The sequence below is a fragment of the Hippopotamus amphibius genome, chromosome 16, assembly GCF_030028045.1.
Source record: "Hippopotamus amphibius kiboko isolate mHipAmp2 chromosome 16, mHipAmp2.hap2, whole genome shotgun sequence".
Lineage (NCBI taxonomy): Eukaryota > Metazoa > Chordata > Mammalia > Artiodactyla > Hippopotamidae > Hippopotamus > Hippopotamus amphibius.
This window is the reverse complement of record NC_080201.1, coordinates 29,798,392-29,818,821: the sequence shown is the minus strand read 5'-3', so window position 1 is coordinate 29,818,821 and position 20,430 is coordinate 29,798,392. Positions and strand designations below refer to the sequence as shown.

Genomic DNA, 20,430 nt, shown 5'->3' with positions numbered 1-20,430 from the left:
TGTTGTGTGTGGCTGGGAGCTAGGGCAGTTTTTTTCAGAGGTGCAGAGGTGGTATCGCGTTTTGATTTTGTGTGTTCCATTTTGGTTGGAGGGTTTTTTCATCCTTTAATTATATATGTGTGCATGTTGTGCACATTTAAAGATGATACCAATTCCATGTGTTCTTATGTTTCAGATGTGTGAAAAGAGAAAATGTTTTGAAGTCAATTTTAGAGGGTCCCGAGACATTGGAATACAGAAGCATGACAGCGATCAAAGTGGAGACATGCCGTTAAAATGACCCCAAAAGAGAAGTCCTAAATTTACCCTTAGATTTTACACCTGGATAGTAAAGGAATCTGGGCACTAACTATACTGTGTCTTGGCTTTTGTCACTTCTCGGGGCATCGGAGACATGCTAAGGGCGAGAGCAGGAGGCTAGACCAGTGTCCCGTTCCATCAGGTAGTCCCCATCCCGTGGCCCCTTCACTGTGCTGGCTGTCTCCAGGAAGAGAGCCTGTCCTCATGCTGCGCCGGGTAGCCCAGAGCGGAGGCCAGGCTGCTGGTTCAGGCTGGTAAACTGAGTGTCAGGTGCTCTGTGAACGGTGGTGGAGGTGCCTTTGCCCTTTCTGGGCTCTTTGGAAGAGTAAGTAGTCTCCCTCCGTTTTCTTTTGGCCCTGCTGACATCTTGGCTTCTCAGTTTGCTTTCTTTCCCCCTAATTTTGAGGCTTTTATGTACCGTAGAGATTGATGGTCCTTGTGGATGTTTTACTTGTGTTGATATAAATCCTGGGTGCCCAGGTGGCCACTTGGACCTGGTTTCCCACTTGAACTGTATAGACAGTGTGCTTTTTTATCTTCAGCCAGCAGACATGGTCCTCTCTGGGCCTGACTTTCCCCACTACGGGGAGGAAGCTGAGAGCTCTGTGGAGCAGGGCCTCGCATGCAGGAGCCACGGCCCTGCTGCTGAGCTGGTCAAGGAACCACCTCTGCCTGCCTGCCCTGAAGGCCCTCTGTCATCTGGATGCCTCCATCTCTCATCTCAGCGCCCCTGCTTTTTGTTAGAAGTGGTTCAGAACCTGACTGCACATTAGAGGTGCTTGGAGAGTGTCTAGAAACCATGACGTGTAGGCTCTGCCCGCACGTGTCTTGTTCTAATTGAATTGGTCTTTCCTTGCACCCTTTCCCAACAAAATGCTTCTGGATCCCATTTTATGAAAGATAAGGCAAAGAAACTAAAGTTTTTATCTACAAAATTCATAGGCAAGTTGGGAAAGAACCGTTATGCTATGGCTCATTTTTTTACAGAAATTCAGGTATGCCATATGTAGAAGTCGTGGCTTCCTGCAGTCTTTTATCTGCATCCCCCCAGACCAGTGTCCTGAGATCAAGCTGTGGCCAGGAGCGCAGCCTTCCCATCAGCAGAGATGGTTGCGAGCCTCCCTCTGCAGATAAGTTGGGGTGAAGGGAGCTGATGGGAGAAGCACCGGGGGATGGGTGGGCCTGCCTGGCTGGCTGGCTAACCAGCAGGCTTGTCCTGGCTGGATCCATTCTTTGCAGCAGGAGGGTGACTAGCCTCTTATTACTCCATGGTCTCTGCAGCAGTATCAACCCCCTACTTCCCATCCTCACTAGATTCAAGCCACTGGAACTGCCAAGGAGAGGCCTTCCTGGGCTGTTAGTGTGCGGAGGATTCCAGTTAATTGACCTTGCCCAGCCCCTGCCATCTCCTAGGTGGAAACTTGACTGCTTGGCTAATAACTGATCCATGGACGTGACGCAAGCATTCTGGTGAGCTGTGTTCCCTCCAGGTCTCAGTCTCAATGATTTGCAACTAATTGCGACAGAAACCTGGCAACCCAGTGAAGAGGTAGTGAGACCTGCCACTTGGAGGGATGGAGAACCAGACTGTACGCCAGGCTGTGCTGATCTCAATTGGCCCGTGTGTGTTCTGCCTGCAGGGGACTTCTGGCATCCAGGTGCAACAGGGGAGGCTTTTAAAGATGTCCAACTGAGTGCATGCGACCCCTTGGGTACAGAGGGCCAGGGCAATTTGGCCTCATTATTGGGACCTCCCATTCTGCTGTGGTGGAGCCACTGGGTACAGGATCCCGTATGAGCAAGGAGATTTGGGATTACCCACCCTCCCCCACTTTCCAATCCTCTACTCCATGCTACCCTCGAAAACAAACCACACCCGCTGAGAGTGAAAGATGCCACAGCAGAGCAGGGAGGAAGAGGACAACTGCAGGTGGGAGTGACCCATTCCTCTGCCCACCCAGCTCCCAGGTGGCTGCGCTCAGCTGGCTCCCCTTGACGGCAGCACTGGGGGGCAGGGGGGACTCCTTACCCAGCATCGACAGCCCTACCCACCAGCCTCCCAGTGTCTGTGGCCCAGTCAAATCCCTCCTTCCCTTTCCTGTCAGAATGAAGCCCGAGGGGGAGACTCAGGAATACAGACAAACATTCTCTTTATTGAGCTACACATGAATTTTCCATTAGTCAGAGAAGTAGACTGGCAGTGTGTAAGATATCACAGAAACCTCACCGATTGGGAATAGAAAGGCTTAGAAAGACCCGTGGGCTTTTTTTTTTTTTTTCCTTTTTTTTTTTCCAAGTTTTTTTTTCTGCATTTTAAATTTTTTGTGTTTTGTCTTTTTGCCTCTTTATCTGAAATGGCTGTGACTGGTCTTCTTCAGCAAATATTAAGTCTTAAAAGTGAAACCGTGAAGGGGTTTGGATACTAGTCAAAGTAGAAATGACATTGGACTGATCATGAGAAATGTGGCTTTCATGTAAACATTACATTCCATCTTTTTTTTAAATATTTTTTTTGTTTTTTTTTCCATCTTGTGGTATTTAAAAATTTTTGTTTTTATCTGCAGCACAAACATCCCCACGTGAGAAAGAGCGAACACAGGGCACTGAAACAAAGGAAAAGGTGGAAGGGCGTGTACACACAAAGGAGGCATCCATCTGAGAGACAGAAGCAAAATGTCAGCGGGAAAAACCACAACCTGGTTCCCAAAGACTACGAAAGCTGATCTGGTATGTAATACATAGTGCTCATCAGGACAAAAATAAAAACAAAACCTAAAACAAGTAAAAAACCAAATGATAAAGGGACTCTGTAGAAAGGGACCTGGGGGGGAAATTGTTTTCTATAGGGCTCTATTTATATATATATTCCATATTCTTTTGGGGCAGCTACTGGCCAGTGAGAGCTGTGCTTTTACTATACAAACCTGGAGTGAGCGCGTGGTTGGAGGGACTCAGGGCTGGGCGGGGCGGGGAGGGCTGTGGGCGGTGAGGCCGTGTCTGGAACCAGCGCCCAGGGTGAGGACAGGAGGCACCTCTGCAGGTGGGATGGGGTGGGCATGGGTGCAGGTGCGTATGTTTATTTCAAAAAGAAAAAAACGATGGATGAGATGCTGAGTTTTCCTTTATCTTTTTTTTTTTTTAAACTACAAAGCACATGAGAAATGTTCTTTTCCTTTCAAATTCTAAATGTAAAGACTCAACTAAAACCGGATTCTACAGCATTCTACAGAAATACACAGCCGTCAGTCACTCTGGGTCGTAGGTTAGACAGGGGCTTGATACAGAAAGGCTGTGTGTCTTACAAAGGCCAAAAGGTCATGCTACCAGGAGATCAACGTCAACAGCAAAGAGTCCGTGAAGCAGTCTGTAGAAAGAGAGATAAGGGGTCCAGTCTGACCATTGTCCTTGATTTAAAACACCAACCAACCAACCAAAACACCCTCTAACATGTTTAATAATGTTGAGGTGAGGCAACATGGGGCAGCATCCCAGGGGGATCAGGAGCCAGGGGAAGCCTAGCCCGGGCCCCCCGGGAGGCCTCACCCCACAGGACCCAGACCCAGCCAGGTCTGCAGATCAGCCCTCCCCTCAGCCCCTCCTGCCCCGTCTCCACGTCGCCGCCCTCCTTTCTCCTCCCCTCTTGGAGGAGAGCCGGAGCAGCTTCGGCAGGTGACCTTGTGCTTTGCGTGGTCCCTCCCCTCAGCTGCTTGTAGAAAGCAGACCAAGTCTCCCTTGTCTCTGACTCTTGCCTTGTTAACACGAATCAAGAAAACTCAGGAGACAGTGGATTGGTTGGAGCAATGATTCTTCTAAATTCTTGAAATTAATAACCTCCACCACCCAAAAGAGAAGCATCCTTAATTTTTCTGTTGTTGGGAGTCTAGAGAAGGGAGACATTGGGGTGTTAGCCATTTTTTGAAGGGTTTTGGAATCTGCACAAGAGCAGGACAGAACTGAGAGCATTACAGCCTCAGCGGGTGGAAACAGAGGAAGAGGCTGGACTAATGCCAGGCCTTTCCTTGCCCTCCCCCTGCTCACAGAAATGGGTCTCAGAGTGTAAAATCACGTGACGGGTCTTAAAAGGACGGACTCCCACATCAGGACTCCCATCACTGTGTGTGTGTGTGTGTGTGTGTGTGTGTGTGTGTGTGTGTGTGTGTGTGTGTGTGTGTGTGTGTGTGTGTGTGTGTGTGTGTGTGTGTGTGTGTGTGTTTAAGTGCACGCTCAGGTGCTGTCCCAGGAGAACCTGGATGACCAGTGGCGTGGTGGTCAGTTCTGTCTGAAGCTCTTTCTCGTACAAACTGAAAAACTTAATATATATTTGTCTATATATAAGGTTATGCCTTTTTAAAGTTTATTTACCAACTTGCATTTGTGAGTGCGTATGTGTGTGTGCAAGCTTTCCTGCGAGGGCTGGAATCATTACCAAATAGGTTGCTATACAGGACAAGAGGTCAGTACAAGCCGCAGCCCCGGAGGTTGTTGGCAATGATGATGTCGGTGACGGCGTCGAATACCACCTGGATGTTATTCGTGTCTGTGGCACAAGTCATGTGACAATAAATTTCTTTGTTGGGTGAGCGGTTTTTGCTTTCAAATTGTGCTTGGATGTAGGCGGCGGCATCTTCATAGGTGTTGGGGCCTGTAACAAGACAGAGCAGAACCGGGGGGAGGCCCTGGTGAACGTGGGGCGGGGGAGGGGGGTGCACTGGCGACGCGGGCCGTGACCTTCTCCAGGAGGCTGCCTGGGGCCCTTCTCCAAGCTGGAGTCGCATCTTACGTGGAAAACCACACATGGCTGAGCCTTGGCCTTGCTTCTGGCTTTCTCACGTCTTCCCCTCTGTTCACATGGGATTCCCCGGGACGCCGGTGGACAGTGGCCACAGGCTATCCCTTTTGCTTTCTGGATGAGCACACTGAGGCTGGCTGGTCCGCCATTCACACCACTCACCCCTGGTCTAAGCCAGTCCTCCTGCTGCTTCTCTGATGCAGAAGTGTCCGGCGGGGTGGTGGCCCTGGGCGTGCGGGACGCCGGGCCTGCACTCCTTCCTCGAGGCTTCCTCTTAATGAGAAGGGCTGGAACTGTCTCTAAGCAGTCCCTGTTCTTGGGTGAGTGGGCAGGACAGGGCATTGGTAACCCCCAGGCGGGACGTTTAAGGGGCTGGCAGCATTGTAATACCAGTTGGGGCCCCACTGCCCCCTACAGTTCCTTGGATGTTCCCTTGATCCTGGCCGGGGGTCTCGGGGGGGTATCTTTGGATGACATCAGGACCATGTGCCCATCAGCTGCAACCCAAACCCTGTGGCTCTATCCTGTAGTTTACAATTATCATAAAACATGGACGGACACAGAATTACCTAAAAGCCCGTCCAAGTAAGTTGCCCCATTTTCTTCAGTGGCCCCAGGGTCTGGCCAGCATGGAAATGATACAATCTTATGTCGAGGGTGTGGGGTGATACCTCCCCCTACCCCACCCTGCCTGCCCCGTTCTCCAGCAGCTGGGTGTGCGCCACAGGGAGGCTGGGGCTTGGGTGCTGGAAGGTTTCTGCAGCTGGATAAGCAAATGTGAGGGGTCAGGGCTAAGGGGTGGGGACACCCCTGGGTGGGGGTCAGGGCGGAGGCCAGCTCTGGACCAGCCCAAGGAGCAGAGCCTCAACCCCACCACTGGTCGGCCACCAACACAGGGAAGCCATCAAGTTAGTGGCAGCTCGCAGACTAGACGCAGCCCCGGAGTGGACCCCATTAAGGAGCTTCTCGTCCAGAGGGTGCCAAGACGGCACCCATGGAGGTGACAAGTGCCCAGGAATTGACTCTGGGGACGCCCAGTTCCCACCTTCTCAGTATCTGCTGAGTCTGCGCCCTTACACAGCTTGGCAGCCCCCCGGAGCTCCCCTTGGACATTCAGACAACCACCTGCACGCCCAGCCCCTCCAGCTTGTTTGGTTCCCACATGTCTAGGCACCCCCAAGGGCCACCTCATGGGTGACTATTTGTCATCCATCATGTTCTCTGAACTCAAACTGGATCCCTCTGGAGGCCCTGAAGAACTCAAACATTTCCCAAATTCAGACCGACTTTCCCTAGGTGCATCCAGCGCCCCATACAACACAGCAGTGAAACGGACCGCTCCTCGGGCCACGTCCCAAATCGGGCTCCGGTGGGGCCAGGTCCCTGGGGACAAGGAGGAGCCCTGGGCTCAGGCCAGCCCCCTGAGGTGGCACTGGCCTGAGAGGGCCTGCTTGCAGACTGCTGAGCCCCATCCGGTCACCACCACTTTCTAAAGACCTGACTTGGTCCTGAAGGGCCTCTGCTGAGGCTGGAAGAGGTGGCTGCCAAGAGGGGCTACAGCCCAGGCTCCGCCCTCAGGCAGGCCCCTCCCTGGCCTGTCCCGTGCCCACCTGGACTCGCTCTGCCCTGCAGAGGGCACCTCCTCAACGGCCAATCCCCCTTCCTTGGTTTCCATCCTCTGGATGGTACTAAACACACTGATGGCAGCTGTGGTGCAGACCTGGCACCAGGCACCATCCTCTCCATTCACCCCCGCGCCCCCTCAAGCTGTGGGCGTTACTGTCTCCTGTGGTGCCTGGATGACAAACGCACAGACAAGTAACTTGCCCAAAGTTGCAGAGCCTGGGTCCGGAAGCTGCTTCAGCCTGCCTGCCTGGACCGTGCTCCTGACGTCTGTCAGCCCCAAGAGCCTGCCCCGCCTCCCTCTCTGCACCCTGGGGAGGGCAGGAAGCTGGCAGATTCACACAGTGGAGACAGGCTGCGCTCAGAACAAGCCAATGTGCACATCAAACGATGAGGGCGACTCCCCAGTAGTGGAGGAGGGCGGAGGGGCCAGCATCCTTCTCTTCTGGAATCTGGCTGGGTTTGGGGACCCGTGTCACCCTGGGAGCTGAGCCTAAGCCCTGATCTCTTGCTGGGGCCGTCAGGGAGTGTGTTCCTGACGGAGCCCACCTGTGACACACTCTCCATTGCCACCCCAGGGGCCTCTAGAAGCTTCCCAGTCCCCTGAGCGACAAAGGCTGGGCTCTGGCCTCTTGTCAGCACTGCCCTAGCCTTTAGCAGCAGCCCAGAGCCGAGCCATCCTACACAGCCTCCGTCAGCTGCCAGAGACAGCTTCACCATGGGGGTGTATGACACGTTTGCCTGGAGCCAGATGGGAAGGAAAAGCCCCAGAGAAGGAGGAAGAGGCAGGTGGGGATGGAGGAGGCCTGCAGAGAGTAGGGGTGGTTTGACTGGGGGAAAAGCCCGGGGTGGAGGAAGAGCGGGAGAAAGTAGGCAGGATGGGAGTGGAGCAGGGGAGAGCATGCCCGACAGCGCAGGGGTGGATAGATCTGCTGGCGCGGGCAGGGCCGCTGCACACAGAGGCACAGCGCGTCTGGTACCACAGCAGGGAGCGGAGAGAGCAGGCGGGGCTGAGAGCAGCCCAGGGCAGGGGTTAAGGGGGGCCACTGGGGAGGCAGGGGACCAGGATAGAAGGAGAGGGGGAAGCTGTGGGCCTGTCCTGTCTCCTTATCCTGTCACGTCCCTCCAGAGTCACCTGGTCACAACACATGCATCGTGAGGGTCCATTTCCCACCACGCCCAGGGCAGTGCCCGGGAAGGGCCAGACCTGGTCACGCCCTCGCCTCTTCCTTGCACCCACTGGGGAGACGCAGGTCCCTGGCAGGTCCGCGCAATACCTACCTGTGTACTCGGGAAAGCAGATGGTCAGAGGTGACTTCTTGATCTTCTCACCAAAGAGATCTTTCTTGTTGAGGAAGAGAATGATGGAGGTATCGATGAAGAACTTGTTGTTACAGATGGAGTCGAAGAGCATGAGAGACTCGTGCATGCGGTTCTGCAGCCCCAGGTGGGGAGGGAGAGAGCCAGACAGACAGCGAGAGGGACAGACACGGAGACAAGGAAAGAGAAGACGAGAGTTAGGCCTGAGAGGGAGGAACCGGGCTGCTCGGCAGCTCAGGAGGGGCTCCTCAGCCCCTCGGAAGGCTGACAGAACGTTCTCACACAGCATGGCGCTTCGTGTTTCCAGTGTTCAGAGCAACCCACACCCTTGCCTCAGGACCAGTGGCAAAGACTGGACTGGGAACCAACCAGCGCTCCCTGGGTGAGGCTCAGGACAGGGTGACGGAGCTTTCCCCTCTGCACAGTCTCCAGCCAGGGGAGGGTCTCCCTACGTGTGTGTGTGTGTGTGTGTGTGTGTGTCGTAGTGTGTGTGTGGAGTGGGGAGGGTTTGCTACATGGGAGCCTGAGAGCTGGGCTTTGGCCCTTCCTATCCAGACCTTTCCTCTTGGGACTAACCTGTGGGTGGGGGTGTCCCCTGGGAGTGGTGAGGGACTCTAGGCTCCTCCTGTGGTCTGAGGGGAAGTCACACCAGGCCCCTGCCGGCATCCTTGGGAGCTGCCACTTGGGAAGCCACTCCTGCCCAGGCTGCCTGCAGGAGTGCCTAGGGGACTGGCCATCCCCCCTCGGGCTGGGTCTAACTTAACCACGTCTGGTCGCGCACGGAGCTTTAAGCACGGCAGACGTGAAGAACTGCTTTGCGCACAGGAGTTCGTTTAGCACATGAGTGAACACGATGGGCATTCCAAACCACGCAGGACCCCGGGGGACAGCCTCCTGCCCCGGGCAAGGGCGGACTTACTCTACTGTGGCACGCCAGGCACGTGAATCTGTTTTTTGGCAGTTCGTTCTCTGTCCACAAACCCATTTCTACACAGGAAGGTGGTTCCCTCATGAAATACCTCTCTGGGGGAAGGGAGAGCCGTTCATGTCCCTCAAGAACCCTGTCCTAGCCCTGGAAACGTGTCCGCCTCAAGCCTAGCTCCGTGGGTCTGCAGCTCAAGCCCAGGAGTAATTCCAGGCTACACGCTCCCTGTGAAGTAAGAAGATGGAAGCAAACCGTAGGAGAGAGCAGAGCAGTGGTGTGGGCGACACTGGGCGCTGTTCACTGAGGCGGACGAGCAAGCAGAGGAGCTGAGTAAAGGGCTCTCTGACGTCTCCCTCCAGCTGAGTGGGAGCGGGAGGAAGAAGAAATGACCACCACCCTTCACTGAGCCCCACTCTGCCAGCTCTTCCCCTGCCTCGTGCCATTTAACCTCATTGGTCGTTAGGTGTCACTGAGAGGTGACATGGCGGGGACAGAAGAGCAGAGAGACCTGCACCCGGCTCTGGGCCAGACCAGAGCTTCTGCAGTGCAATGGGTTTCTCCAGCCAGCATGAGGAGCCTGTGGGCTTTAGGATAAATCATCAGAGGGTCACGGCCAGCTCCGTGCATCTTTGGTCATCTCTTCCATGACTGCATTGTCATACCGGTGACCTGGAAAGGGTATCAACGCCAAGCCCTTGTCCTTATGGTCAAGGCCGGTTGGTGGACGGGGCAGTCTGGGTTCTCAGCTGCCCCTCGGGAGCCCCTAGACAACCACAGGGTTTTATGACACCCTCTGGGATCTATAGTAAATAGCATCATCTTTTCACTCTGCCGCACATATTCAGCAAACTCCTATGATCTTATTACCTTCGTAGTCTCAACCAGTCAATTTCATTCTCAGTCCTGCCCCACCCCCAACCCCACTGGTTGGTCGGTCACTTCATAGTCACACCCAGGGAGGCACAAGACACGTCCACCTGGTGCCGTCCCAACGGAGCCTGTTTAGAAAAGGGCAGGCGGAGCTTTCCTGGGAGGCCAAGTGGACCCACGCGCAGGGCCGGGGCTGGGAACACCCAGGGTACCCAGGCCACCAGGGAGCAGAGGAGAGCCTCTCCGAGAGCCAAGGATTCAACAGGAAAAGCCACACCACCCAGCGCCATCTTGTCCTATAGCTGCTCAACCAAGAGCTGGAAGCCCTCAGCCAGAGGTAAGATTCCCAACTCACTGCCCAACTATCTCGACTTGATCTACAGACTCAGGGGGACACGGTGGGGATGTATGCTCAGGGCACTCCCAGGGCCAGAAGGGGCCACCAGCGTGACCCAAGCTGAGAGTCAGGACCTCGCCCATTTGGTACATGGCCTGGGCTGAATGTCTGGAGGCCACCGAGCTTATGTCCGAAGGAAAAATCCAGGCCAGCTGCCCGGGCTCCACAGTTCCACTTGGCTAAGGCGCCCCAGTCCCCAGGGCTGCAAACCGGGCACTCTCCGCACCAACACCAGCTGGATCTGTGCGCAAGGCCCTCTGTGGGGCAGCAACGGGGCTGTAGGAACGACCGGCACAGGCTCCTGCTGTCTGAGAGCTCACAGTCTAGCTGGGGAGAGAACATGCACACATGTGAAAAAGTCCAGTTCCGAGCGAGCGGCACAAAGCAGGGAGGGGCCAGGGAGGCAGCGACACCCCCCAGTCAGACCTGGCTCAGTGGAGAGGCCATCGTAGTGAGCTTGGAAGGAGGGGCTGAGCCTGGACTTGCAGGGAGGACAGTGGGGAGGGGAGGCGCCGGCACCGAGACCCCCTCCACACCCCGCAGGCCTCACCGCCATCCCTCTGAACCCACTGGAACCCATCACCAAGGAGCCAAGAGCCTAGCCTGTCCTTACAAGCTTCCCCAGAGATCACGGATGCCAGAACACATTCAAAGTAGGAGATGTTAACATTTGAGAAAAGAGAAGGAAGCCAGGGGTCACAGCCAGGTGACAGCACCCACCTCTGCCCACTGTCACCTTCCTGTCTCTCCCAGTCTCCAGCAGAGCGTGGCCAGCGGCCCGGCTGCCACCACTGGAGCAGTGCCGTGGCCAGTACCAAGCACGCGGGACAGGACAGACCAGCCTCTGCCCTCATGACAATCCCAGTCACCCAGAGTCCTGCCCCAGCAGGCTGTGCCCCTCTGCCAGGCAGCCCACAGTCCAGCCCCAGGACACATGTTGTGCGGGGGGCGCCCGGCAGAAGCAACTTGGGCACTGACACAACACACCACACTCATGCTAGAAAAAGCTGGCACTTTTTATTAATTGTAGGTGACTAATAAATACATTACGGCAGCCAATAAATTATTACAATGACTAGAGATTTATTAAACCAACGGGTCACCCTGCTTACAAAATTACAGTTACTATGGGGTGGGTGGCGATGGGGTTGGGAGGTGGGACTACTGCACCTAAGAGAGGTTTGCTAAGGAAGGAGAGGCACCCCAGCCCACCCTGCCAGGCAAGGGGAGGGGAAGGGGCACGGGGAGGGGAAGGGGCACAGGGCACAGAGGACGCAGGGACCGAGGCAGAGGAGACCAGGAGGTGAAGGGCCTAGCTGCTCAGGGAGCCAGCAGGAACGCATGGTGAGGGGGTGAGGAGAGGATGGGCCACAGGAGCAGGGGTGCCTCCGCGTTGCTGGCTCTGCTGGGAACAGGCTATGGGTTCACGCGGGTGGTCTGGGTGGGCCTTCTTTCTGCTTCTGCCCCGAGCAGGCCCTCCCTTGACAGGGGCCTTCATCTGGTTGGGGGTGGAGTCTGTCTGGAGCCCCCAAGGGAAGGCCCCGCTTTGCTCCTGGGCAAGAGGGCTGAGGACTTGCCTCACTGGGGGTGGGGAGTGGGGGGCAGCAGCTCACGCCCAGGCCCTGTTCCTGGTCTGGCTGTTGTGTCCCGTCTCAGTGCCCTGGGCTGCTGGACCCTGCACTCTGTAGGCTTGTGGGGTGACATGGGGGTGCTGTCTGGAGGGTGCTGGCCTTTGCATCCCAGATTGAATCCCTGGTGGCCGTGGAGCCGGAGCCTCGGGCCTCAGTTCCTGGGAACGGCCAGGTTGTGCCTGAAGACTTCCGGAAGGCTCGGGGAAGGGCAGAGGCCGCCTGAAGAGGCCTTGTGCGCCAGACTTCTCAAAAAGGGGGCCGGGCAGGACACTGCCTGGTCCGGAGGGAAGAGACTGAGGCCTGGATTGCGATGGATTTACTCACCAAGAGGGCTCAAGAGTGCACTAGGTCAGGCCAGGGGGAGGGCGGAGGAGCCAGGAAAGGCGCAGGCCAGAGGAGCACCTGCAGAATCGCCCACTGGGGCAGACGCTGCGGCAGGGTTAGGCGGGCGCAGTGGGATACTTGCTCCCCTGGCAGGACTCCCCCTGGCAGGAGGGAAGGGCCTGGGTAAGGGCCTTCCATGTTGGCGGTTTACGGACAGCCTGGTTGTGGGGGCTCTGGGTAGGGAGGGCACTTGGGGAGTCAGGAAGGGCAGTTCCCATCAGCGGGGCGTGGAGCCGTACGCAGAGGAGAGGCTGGGAGGCAGAGCTGCCTCCTGGCACCAGATACGGTGGTGGTCTCCTGCCTGGGCTCTGCCCACTGCCCCATGGCAGGAGCATGTGGCCACGGGTTCTTAGGCTCTGCTGGGCCCAGAGGGGAGAGAAAGGGCCAGGGCATCCAGGGCTCCATGGAAGGGGCCACAGAGCCAGAATGTGAAAGCTGTGGATGAGAGGCCCCGAGCTGTGCCGCCTGCTCAGGGCTGGGGCAGACCCTGCACCCTCCTCAGGCCAGAGTCCACAGGCTCCACAGAGCCCTTCCTTGGGTCTCAGGCACTGCCCGCTCCAGTCAGGCCGGAGAGCCTTGGGGCCTCTCTCAATTCGTGGTGGGAAGGCCAAGACCGTGCTCTCGTGAGGGCAATCGGTGCAGGGCACAGAGCTTGCCCACAGGCACCTAGATGGATGTCAGGCACAATTTTCAGGTGTTTGGCAAAGGCACCTCTCCTAGAAATCAGTATCCCTTTGGTCTGAAAAACCAAAGGCATTCGGAGAGTTGAAGCACGGCCTCTCCTGGGCGCACACAGGGCCACCCATAACATCTCCCCCACACCTACACCCACGACGGAGCCAAAACTCATCTGTCACCTCAATCATTCCTCCCCATGGTGCAGCCAGCTGTGACGACGTGGATGGGAGACACAGTGGACAGGGAGGGCCTATCACTCCTTGGGGGCTTTGACTAGACAGCCAAGGACCCCCTGGGCAGGCCGGGGTCAGAAGGCAAGAGCAACACAGGAAGCTGAGCAGGACAGAGCATCTGGGAGAGGAAAGACAGCCCAGGAGACGCAAGGGCAGGGAGGCCCCAAGCCACCCTGCTCCCCAGCCTCCTAAAGGTGCAGACAGGGTGGGCTGAGGCCCAGGGCCCTCACGCCTGCCTGCTGCCCTGGGCCTGGCGAGCCGGTGACTCCCACCTCCAGGCCTCAGAGGTGGGGTTTGGCCAGCATCCCCTTCTTGTCAGCTGCCTTTGAATCTGGGGTCACAGGGCAGAGTTAGGGGCACAGCTGGCCACATCCAGGGTGGTGGTGCCAAGAAATAACTGCTACGTTTTCAGTGTTGGCAAGACGGCCTGACTGGCCCTGGCTGCCCGTGCAGGACATGGAGGCTGTTGGCTCCAGCGGCCTGTCCTCTGCCACAACCCAGCACCTGGCACAAGGCATAGCACACAAGGCAAACAAAACTGCAGTGCACCCGGGCTGCCAGGGTGGCTCCTGCAGCCTGGCTGCCTTGTGATTTCCCATGAGGCCAGGGGCAGCAGCAAGACAGCCAGGAGGGAATGGGGCTCACCTTGGTGGTACCCACCCGTGCAGGCATTTGGCACTAGGGAAGGTGCGCCCGGTCTCCCATGCACCACCCAGAGCTCTGTGTCTGTTGGAAACAAGAAGCCCAGAGCTCCTGGCCTTGGGGCAGTCAGGGGCTGCACTGGGAGGCCAGGGGTCCTGCCTGGCCCGGGACTGAGCAAAGCCCAGAGTGGGGGCTGGAGGAGCAGAAGTCTTGAGGAGGGACCCAGAGGCCCCTAAAGGAGCAGCTCCTCTCCTCCCGTTGGGTACATCTGGTTCCCCAGGCAGAGCTGCCACCCAAGCACACAGGGTCTGCCTGGGGTGTTGGCTGGTGGCATCAACCAACTGGAGGCGCCCAGGAGAGAGAAAGAGGTGTGTTCATTGCCAGAGGCCAGTCAGGGCCTGGGTCACCCGGAAGAGAAGTCACCCCACCCTTTGCTGCTCAGGGATCTCTGTGGCAAAACCCGTCCAAGGGGTCTCAGGACTCTGTCCAGGAGAGCAGGCTGCGCCCCTCACAGCGTACACTCCAGTAGGATGGGCCCATCCATCTGCCCCCAGGGGCTGGCGGGACCCCAAGGGCTGTGGACAAACTCTCCGATTTCTTCACCAAGACAGAAGGATGCTGGGACGTTGGCTACAGGGGTCATGTCCACCCCTCCCCTGGGCCTCCTCAACTACAGAACCTCCAGTCCCCAAACCCTCTGCTGCGCTGGCTAGTTTGCATTGAATTCACTGTGAATTTGAGAAGAAAAAGCACGTATGGGAGAAACAGATAAGCCATCCTGGGGCCTGCAAAGACTGGGTGTGAGTCTCCCATCCCAGTCAACACAAGAGCCACTCCCCCGGCCTCCTCCCCCCACCGCCTCTTCCCCGACCTCTGTCCAGACACCGTGGGACTCAACCCCTCCTACCATCTACCACATGCCTTTGCAAGAAGTCAGTCTCAGAAGCATTTCCAGACTATAAAGAGTCAGGGGTTCCCCAGGAGGGTATTGGGGAGCCCCAAAGATGTGAAAGGAGGAAGGCTCAGAGAAGGAAGGGCTGGCGTTCGGGGCTGAGATGCAAGGGGAGGAGGTGGGAGGCACTCACCAAGGCCTGAGCCCCCAGACCCACACACAGTTGGTGGCCTGGTCCCACCCTGGCTTTTGGTGATGGAGCTGCCCTCGACCACAGAGATCCCAAGAAAAGCTGAGCAGTGGCTCCCATGGCCCCTGCCAGCACCCTGCCCCACCATCTGCACAGCCTCAGAAGACAGGAGGAGAGCCAAGGACCCCGAGCATGAACCACTACGTGCAGAGACGCCCATTCTGGGCCGGCGGTGGCCTTGGCCCCCACACCCCTCTCCCCTGGGGAAAACACCCAGCGACGAAGCAGAGACCAGTGAGTCTCCCGTTTTGGCGGGTGCAGGCACTTGGCGCCCTGCCAGCCCCGTTACCACGTGTCCTGGCATCTGGGGCTAGGGCGACCATGGAGGGTGCTTCCTCTTTCAGTGCCAGCCGCTGGTGCTTCCTTGCCAAGGGTAGAGAGCAGTCTGGGAGGTGGCGGACCTCTGGTTCCAGGGCAGGGGTGAGACAGCAGGCTGGGCAGGGTGGTGGGTGGCTGCGTGGGGAGGCCAGGGCTCAGTAGAGGCCACAGCCCCGAAGGTTTTTGGCGATGATGACGTCCGTCACGGCGTCAAAGACAAACTGGATGTTGTTGGTGTCGGTGGCACAGGTGACGTGGGTGTAGATCTCCTTGTGGGCTGACTTGTTCTTGCTCTCGTACTGGGCCTGGATGTAAGCCACGGCTTCTGTGAAGCTGTTGGGGCCTGCGGAAGAGACCATGTTGGGAGCTGGTGAGGTGAGGCCCCCACCTGGGTGCCAGTCAGGCCACGGGCCGGGAAGCAGACACTGAGGGCCTCTCACTGACAACCCTGCAAGAGAAACCTAACGGCAGCTCAGCTCAGTCAACAGTGGGTCATGAAATCAAGTCCGTGGTCCACATCCAGTTTAAAAACAATGAATGAAACGAGAGATCAAACCTCCCCGGGCCTCACCTGCACTAAGGGTGAGCACTGTCTCATAAAACTCCTGTTTCTTTTCACAGATACATCTACGGGCTCCTGATGCAAACATTCTTTCTTCCTGTGGGTCCTGCGCAAAGAAGTCCGAACCAGCCCTCACACAGGTTCAGAAGTCTGCGCCAGCCCCTGCAGGCTGTCCTCTCCTGGCTGTGACTCCTCAGAGCAGGCAGAGATGCCACCTCTCTTGGCCATTGCTGGGCAAGGGGGGAGGAAACTGTGTGGCACCTGTGAGCAGCCTTGGCCTCCTTCTTCTCATCCCCCAGCTCTCCTCCCTTCCCCCTCCCTCCTTCTCATGTTCACCACCCAGGAATTAAGAACTGTCTGGCGCGCTGCCTTCCTTGCTGCTGTATCACTCCACCCCTGGTGAGCCCAGGGAGAGGGGTTCCCAGGAGAGCAGCTCTATTTGGGGAGGAACAGAACAGGACTCCTGGCTTTGCCCTGAAGCCTCCACAGGCTCCAGGGACCCCAGCCCAGGCCCAGGCATGGCTGCCACAACCCACTGAGGGAGGGAGCGGGGCTGGACTCTGCAGCCACTGTGCTACAACAGGGCGACTGCTGTGCAGACTGGAAGCCCGGCAGTGGCACGCCTGTGGGTGCGGGAGGGACCCAGCTCCTCGGCAGATTGGAACAGGCCACTAGGCCTGGCCTTGGGGGTCTACCAGACCATAGCTCTTTCCTAAATCTTGGCGGGAGGTGAGGGAGAGGGTCCCTGGGACCTCATCAGCACCACATCGACCTCGGTCACTGACCCACCTTGCTTCTGCCGGCCCATGGGCCACAGCCCAGGTCACCTAGGACGGGATCCACAGATCCCCCAATTCATATATGGCTAAAAGGAGGCTGACTGGCGAGTGTGAGGGGTGCTGAGCCGGGCCCACCTCTGGCTGCATGCTGCTGGGAGCCTGGCCCACGGGGCACGCAGCTTAATCTCGAGGAAGGGGAGACAGAGTGAGTTGTGCTGCTTGTCTGGCTCCAAGCCAAGGCCCCCACGTCCACTCTTGGGGAACTGGGGTTTAGCCAGGAGGCTCCCCTAGCAGGCCCACCTTGTTGGGACTCTTTCTACCCCTGTGCTTTCCAGGCTGGGGGGCTGGTCAGGCTGGGGATGCCTACTTCTGCTTCCACTCGCCTCTATGACGAGGCCTTGGCCATCCTGAAGAGCCAGGGAGCCCATAGACTTTTCCAGCCACCCTGCTGCTCCATGGGGGCCCTGGCCAGGCTGCCCACCCACCCACAGTCAGGTAAACCCAGGGCAGCATTAACAGAGGTGGCCTCCGCAGGGAGGCTCTGGTCTCTGCTGCTTGTAAAGCTCTCTTACATCCAACAGGCCATCTGAATCTTATAACTCTCCGTGTGGGGGTGCCGTCATGATACTTTTTAGTTGTAATCACAGTTACAAGAGCAATAGCAAATGTTTAGTGAGCACGTACTATGCGCCGACTGCTATGCTAAGCCTTCCCTGTTCCTTAGCTCACTTTGACCTCTGGCAGCTCTGGGAGGGAGGGATAGATAATCACAGTGATTGTCCCCATCTCACAGACGTGGAAACTGAGGCTGCAAGAGGTTACATAACCTGCTGTGAGTGGCAGAGTGGGAGCATGAACCTTGGGCTGCCTGACTCGAAGCCCCTATCTTCACCCCCGTCATCATCTTGGTGTTACTGACAAGCTCTATTTACAGACGACCAAGCTGAGGTCCAGAGGTTGCTGAGGTCACACAGCTTGTAAGTGGCAGAGCCAGGATTCCAGCCCTCTTCCCCTGACTAGGAAGCCCCAGCTGGCTGCCCCGGGCCCCTCGCTATAGCACTTTACAGGGAAGGGAGGGGCCCCGCCTTCAGTTTTGTGTTGGATTCTCTGGGGTAAAATCCAGTGCCTCCGCAGAGCACAGTGAAGGGGGACTTGAGCTCCCTCAGGAGCTGGTGTGGCTCGAGCAGCTGTGTGGCCCCTGCAGTCCCCGTGGGAAGCGACAGTCTCTACCTGTGTACTCAGGAAAGCAGATGGTTAGTGGAGACTTCTTGATCTTCTCTTCGAATATGTCCTTCTTGTTAAGAAACAGGATGATGGACGTGTCTGTGAACCATTTGTTGTTGCAGATGCTGTCGAAGAGCTTCAGCGATTCGTGCATGCGGTTCTGCAACAGAGCAGAGAGGCAAGTGAGGGCTGGGGGTGCCTGGGGCCCTGACCCACCGCGGCCAGTGACACAGCGGGACAAGCAAAGGGAAGGTCCACCAACATGGCTGAATGCACCACCAGGGATGGAGACAGGAGGACCCGCAAGGACAAGGATGTGGTCCCTGCTGCATTCCACACACAGGCAGCGGGGGTGGAGCAGGGCGCAGGGAGGGGAATGCTGCCCCTCCCCTGAAGAGGGCTGACCCGGGCTGGGGCAGCAAGGTCACCTGAAGGACTCCAGCCCACGGAGAGGACATGCACCATGCACGCAGGGGCAGGGGCCGCGCCACCATCCACATGTCCACGTGGGACCGCGGGCATGCAGATTTCTTTACCAGGGTCTCATTTGGTTTCGCCAGAAGGGTGGGAGGGTGCACGCATTCAGTTGGGAAACATTAACCGAGGACTAAGACATCCTCGAATTAATCCAGAGTTGGAAGCAGACACCAGGGGGACAGCATCAGGGGAGTGATCTTGCTGTGGCCTTGGTGTGGTTGGGGACTGGGTAGGTTGGTTGGGCCATGGCTGGGCCATGGCTGGGCCAGGGGGCTTATTGAGGCTGGTTTCCCAGTAGAGGGGCCAGAAGAACCCCAAGGTGAAGGCCAGCAAAACAGATTAAAACACAGAGGAAGATAAAAACCCAGCAGGAAACATGAGAGAAAGAAAAAGGAAAAAAAAAACCCCAAAATTGGTTCAACCGGTCTCAGGCCAGGAAGTCAAAGCCAGTCCCACCCGAGGCCCCCGTGCAGGCTCCGGAGGCCATGGCCGCGCTGGGGCTGTGGCCTGCGTGGCTGGAATGGAAGGCGAGGGTGGGGAGGACCAGCCTAAGCTGAGCGGCTGGTGAGTGTGGAACGCGGGAGTCGGGGGCAGGCTTCACAGCAAAGTCACCCGGCGGCGCCCTGGGAACCTGCTGCTTTCAACTCTTAGCTGATGGTTTCAGCTGGAAGGAGGCGCTTCATACCTGCCCGACTTGGAGGGTCTCTCAGAATCTGCTCATGGTTTTGGCCTTGGTTTGGCAAGTTAAGGCCTTGCAGGTGGTGGTGACGGCACTGGTGCTGAGAAGTTGTGGCAGGCGAGGCCCAGGGCCGCTGGGGTCCAGGCTGAGGCGGGCAGGGTGGCCGGCCAGTGGGGCTCCTGGCCAAGTTCCAGGAGCCTCTAGACACCTTTTTCTCAGGCAGCCCCAATTCCTGCCCCAGGCCTGGGAGTGAGGGGCAAGGCCAACCGGAGAGGAAGGTGGAAGACCAAGGATGGGTCAGCAGGGTGGAACTCTGGCCTCCTGGGGGCAGTGTCCTTGTCCCACAACTTGTCCTTGAGCTGGGCGCCTGGACAGAGTCGTCCCACAGCTGCCATCTGCTGAGTGAAGAGTCCTGAGGGCAGGCGCTCGCACAGCTCCGAGCCCGCTGGTCCTCACAGCCGCCCAGAGGCTGATCTGCCACGGGCTCCATTTTACGGAGAAGCAGGTGGAGCGGCTGCCAAGCTCACATGGCCGCAGGGGCAGCGCTAGACCCCAGGCCACATCTGCCTGGCCCCCCAGCTGCACAATGCTGCCATCTGGCCCTGGACACACAGACGTTTGCTCAGCTCTACGGCGCTGTCCTTGCTGTCACCATGGCAGTAAGCTGCCTTTGTGGGCTCTTGTTAAGTGGTAAAGCCAACTCCCATGCCCTGGAAGGGCTGCTGCTCTTTCCTGGGTGGAAAGGGCCCCAGAAAGAGCCCATTCCTGGCTGTGGCCCCATGTGCTGTTGCTTCCCCAAGGTCCTCTGCACCAGCCCTTGTGAAGAAGGGCAGGGACACAGGGGAGAAGGAGGGAGGTGAGGGAAAGGAAGGGAGAGAGACAGTAAAGGCAGGAAGGCGAGGAGGAAGGTGATCCAGGACGGGCCCTGCCCTGGAGCCAGGGCTGGGGAGGAGTTTGCAGAACGCTTGCCGGGCAAGCAGACCAGGAAGGCCGCCCAAGCACAAGGCCTGGCACCTGCCCGCGTTCACTGGAGACCCAAGGGCCATGGAGCTCGGGACCCCGTTGCTACCTGACCCGCCCAGACATCCCTCTGCTCTGCCTTGTGCTCCAAGGCTGACGAGCCTGGGACTTGGGATTGAGCTGGGCAGGTTCCCGGGAAGAGGCCTGGGGCCCTTGACACTCCAGTGCTTTGCTTTCTTTGAAGCCCACAGCAGGATCAGCTTCAGGCTTGCTGCACCAGCCCTGCTTCCCACTCCCAGGTGCTGCAGGAAGAACAGATGCGCCAAGAGGAGCTCAGAGCCCGTGGGGGGCCAAGTGGACCACAACCAGTGGGTCCAAAAGCAGTCAACAATGGACCAGTGAGAGATATGCCAGGGCAGTCCCTGCACGCGGGTGCCTTGTGGGGGCAGCAGGAGCCGTGCTTTGGGGTGGTCGGTGGGTCCAGGTCTGGTGATCTT

General features: G+C 57.6%; 2 protein-coding genes across 4 annotated transcripts in view; both read right to left on the bottom strand.

The window, feature by feature from the left end:
- Window positions 1-3,411: 3,411 nt before the first annotated feature.
- On the bottom strand, window positions 3,412-8,410 carry LOC130838006 (guanine nucleotide-binding protein G(o) subunit alpha-like). Its single transcript, XM_057710765.1, has 3 exons — window positions 7,994-8,410; window positions 4,727-4,942; window positions 3,412-3,664 (listed from the first exon to the last, which is right to left on the bottom strand). Exons 1-2 carry the CDS (start codon window positions 8,319-8,321, stop codon window positions 4,755-4,757), a joined length of 516 nt encoding a protein of 171 aa, XP_057566748.1. The 5' UTR covers window positions 8,322-8,410; the 3' UTR covers window positions 3,412-3,664; window positions 4,727-4,754.
- Window positions 8,411-11,203: 2,793 nt separating this feature from the next.
- GNAO1 (G protein subunit alpha o1) overlaps window positions 11,204-20,430 on the bottom strand; it is a 159,212-nt gene continuing 149,985 nt past the window's right edge. For all 3 annotated transcript variants that reach the window (XM_057710761.1, XM_057710763.1, XM_057710764.1), the window contains 2 exons: window positions 17,824-17,977; window positions 11,204-15,595 (listed from right to left, as the gene is read on the bottom strand). In XM_057710761.1, coding sequence (XP_057566744.1) covers window positions 15,408-15,595; window positions 17,824-17,977 — 342 coding nt within the window. In that variant the 3' untranslated portion in view covers window positions 11,204-15,407. The remainder of the gene's footprint in view (window positions 15,596-17,823; window positions 17,978-20,430) is intronic.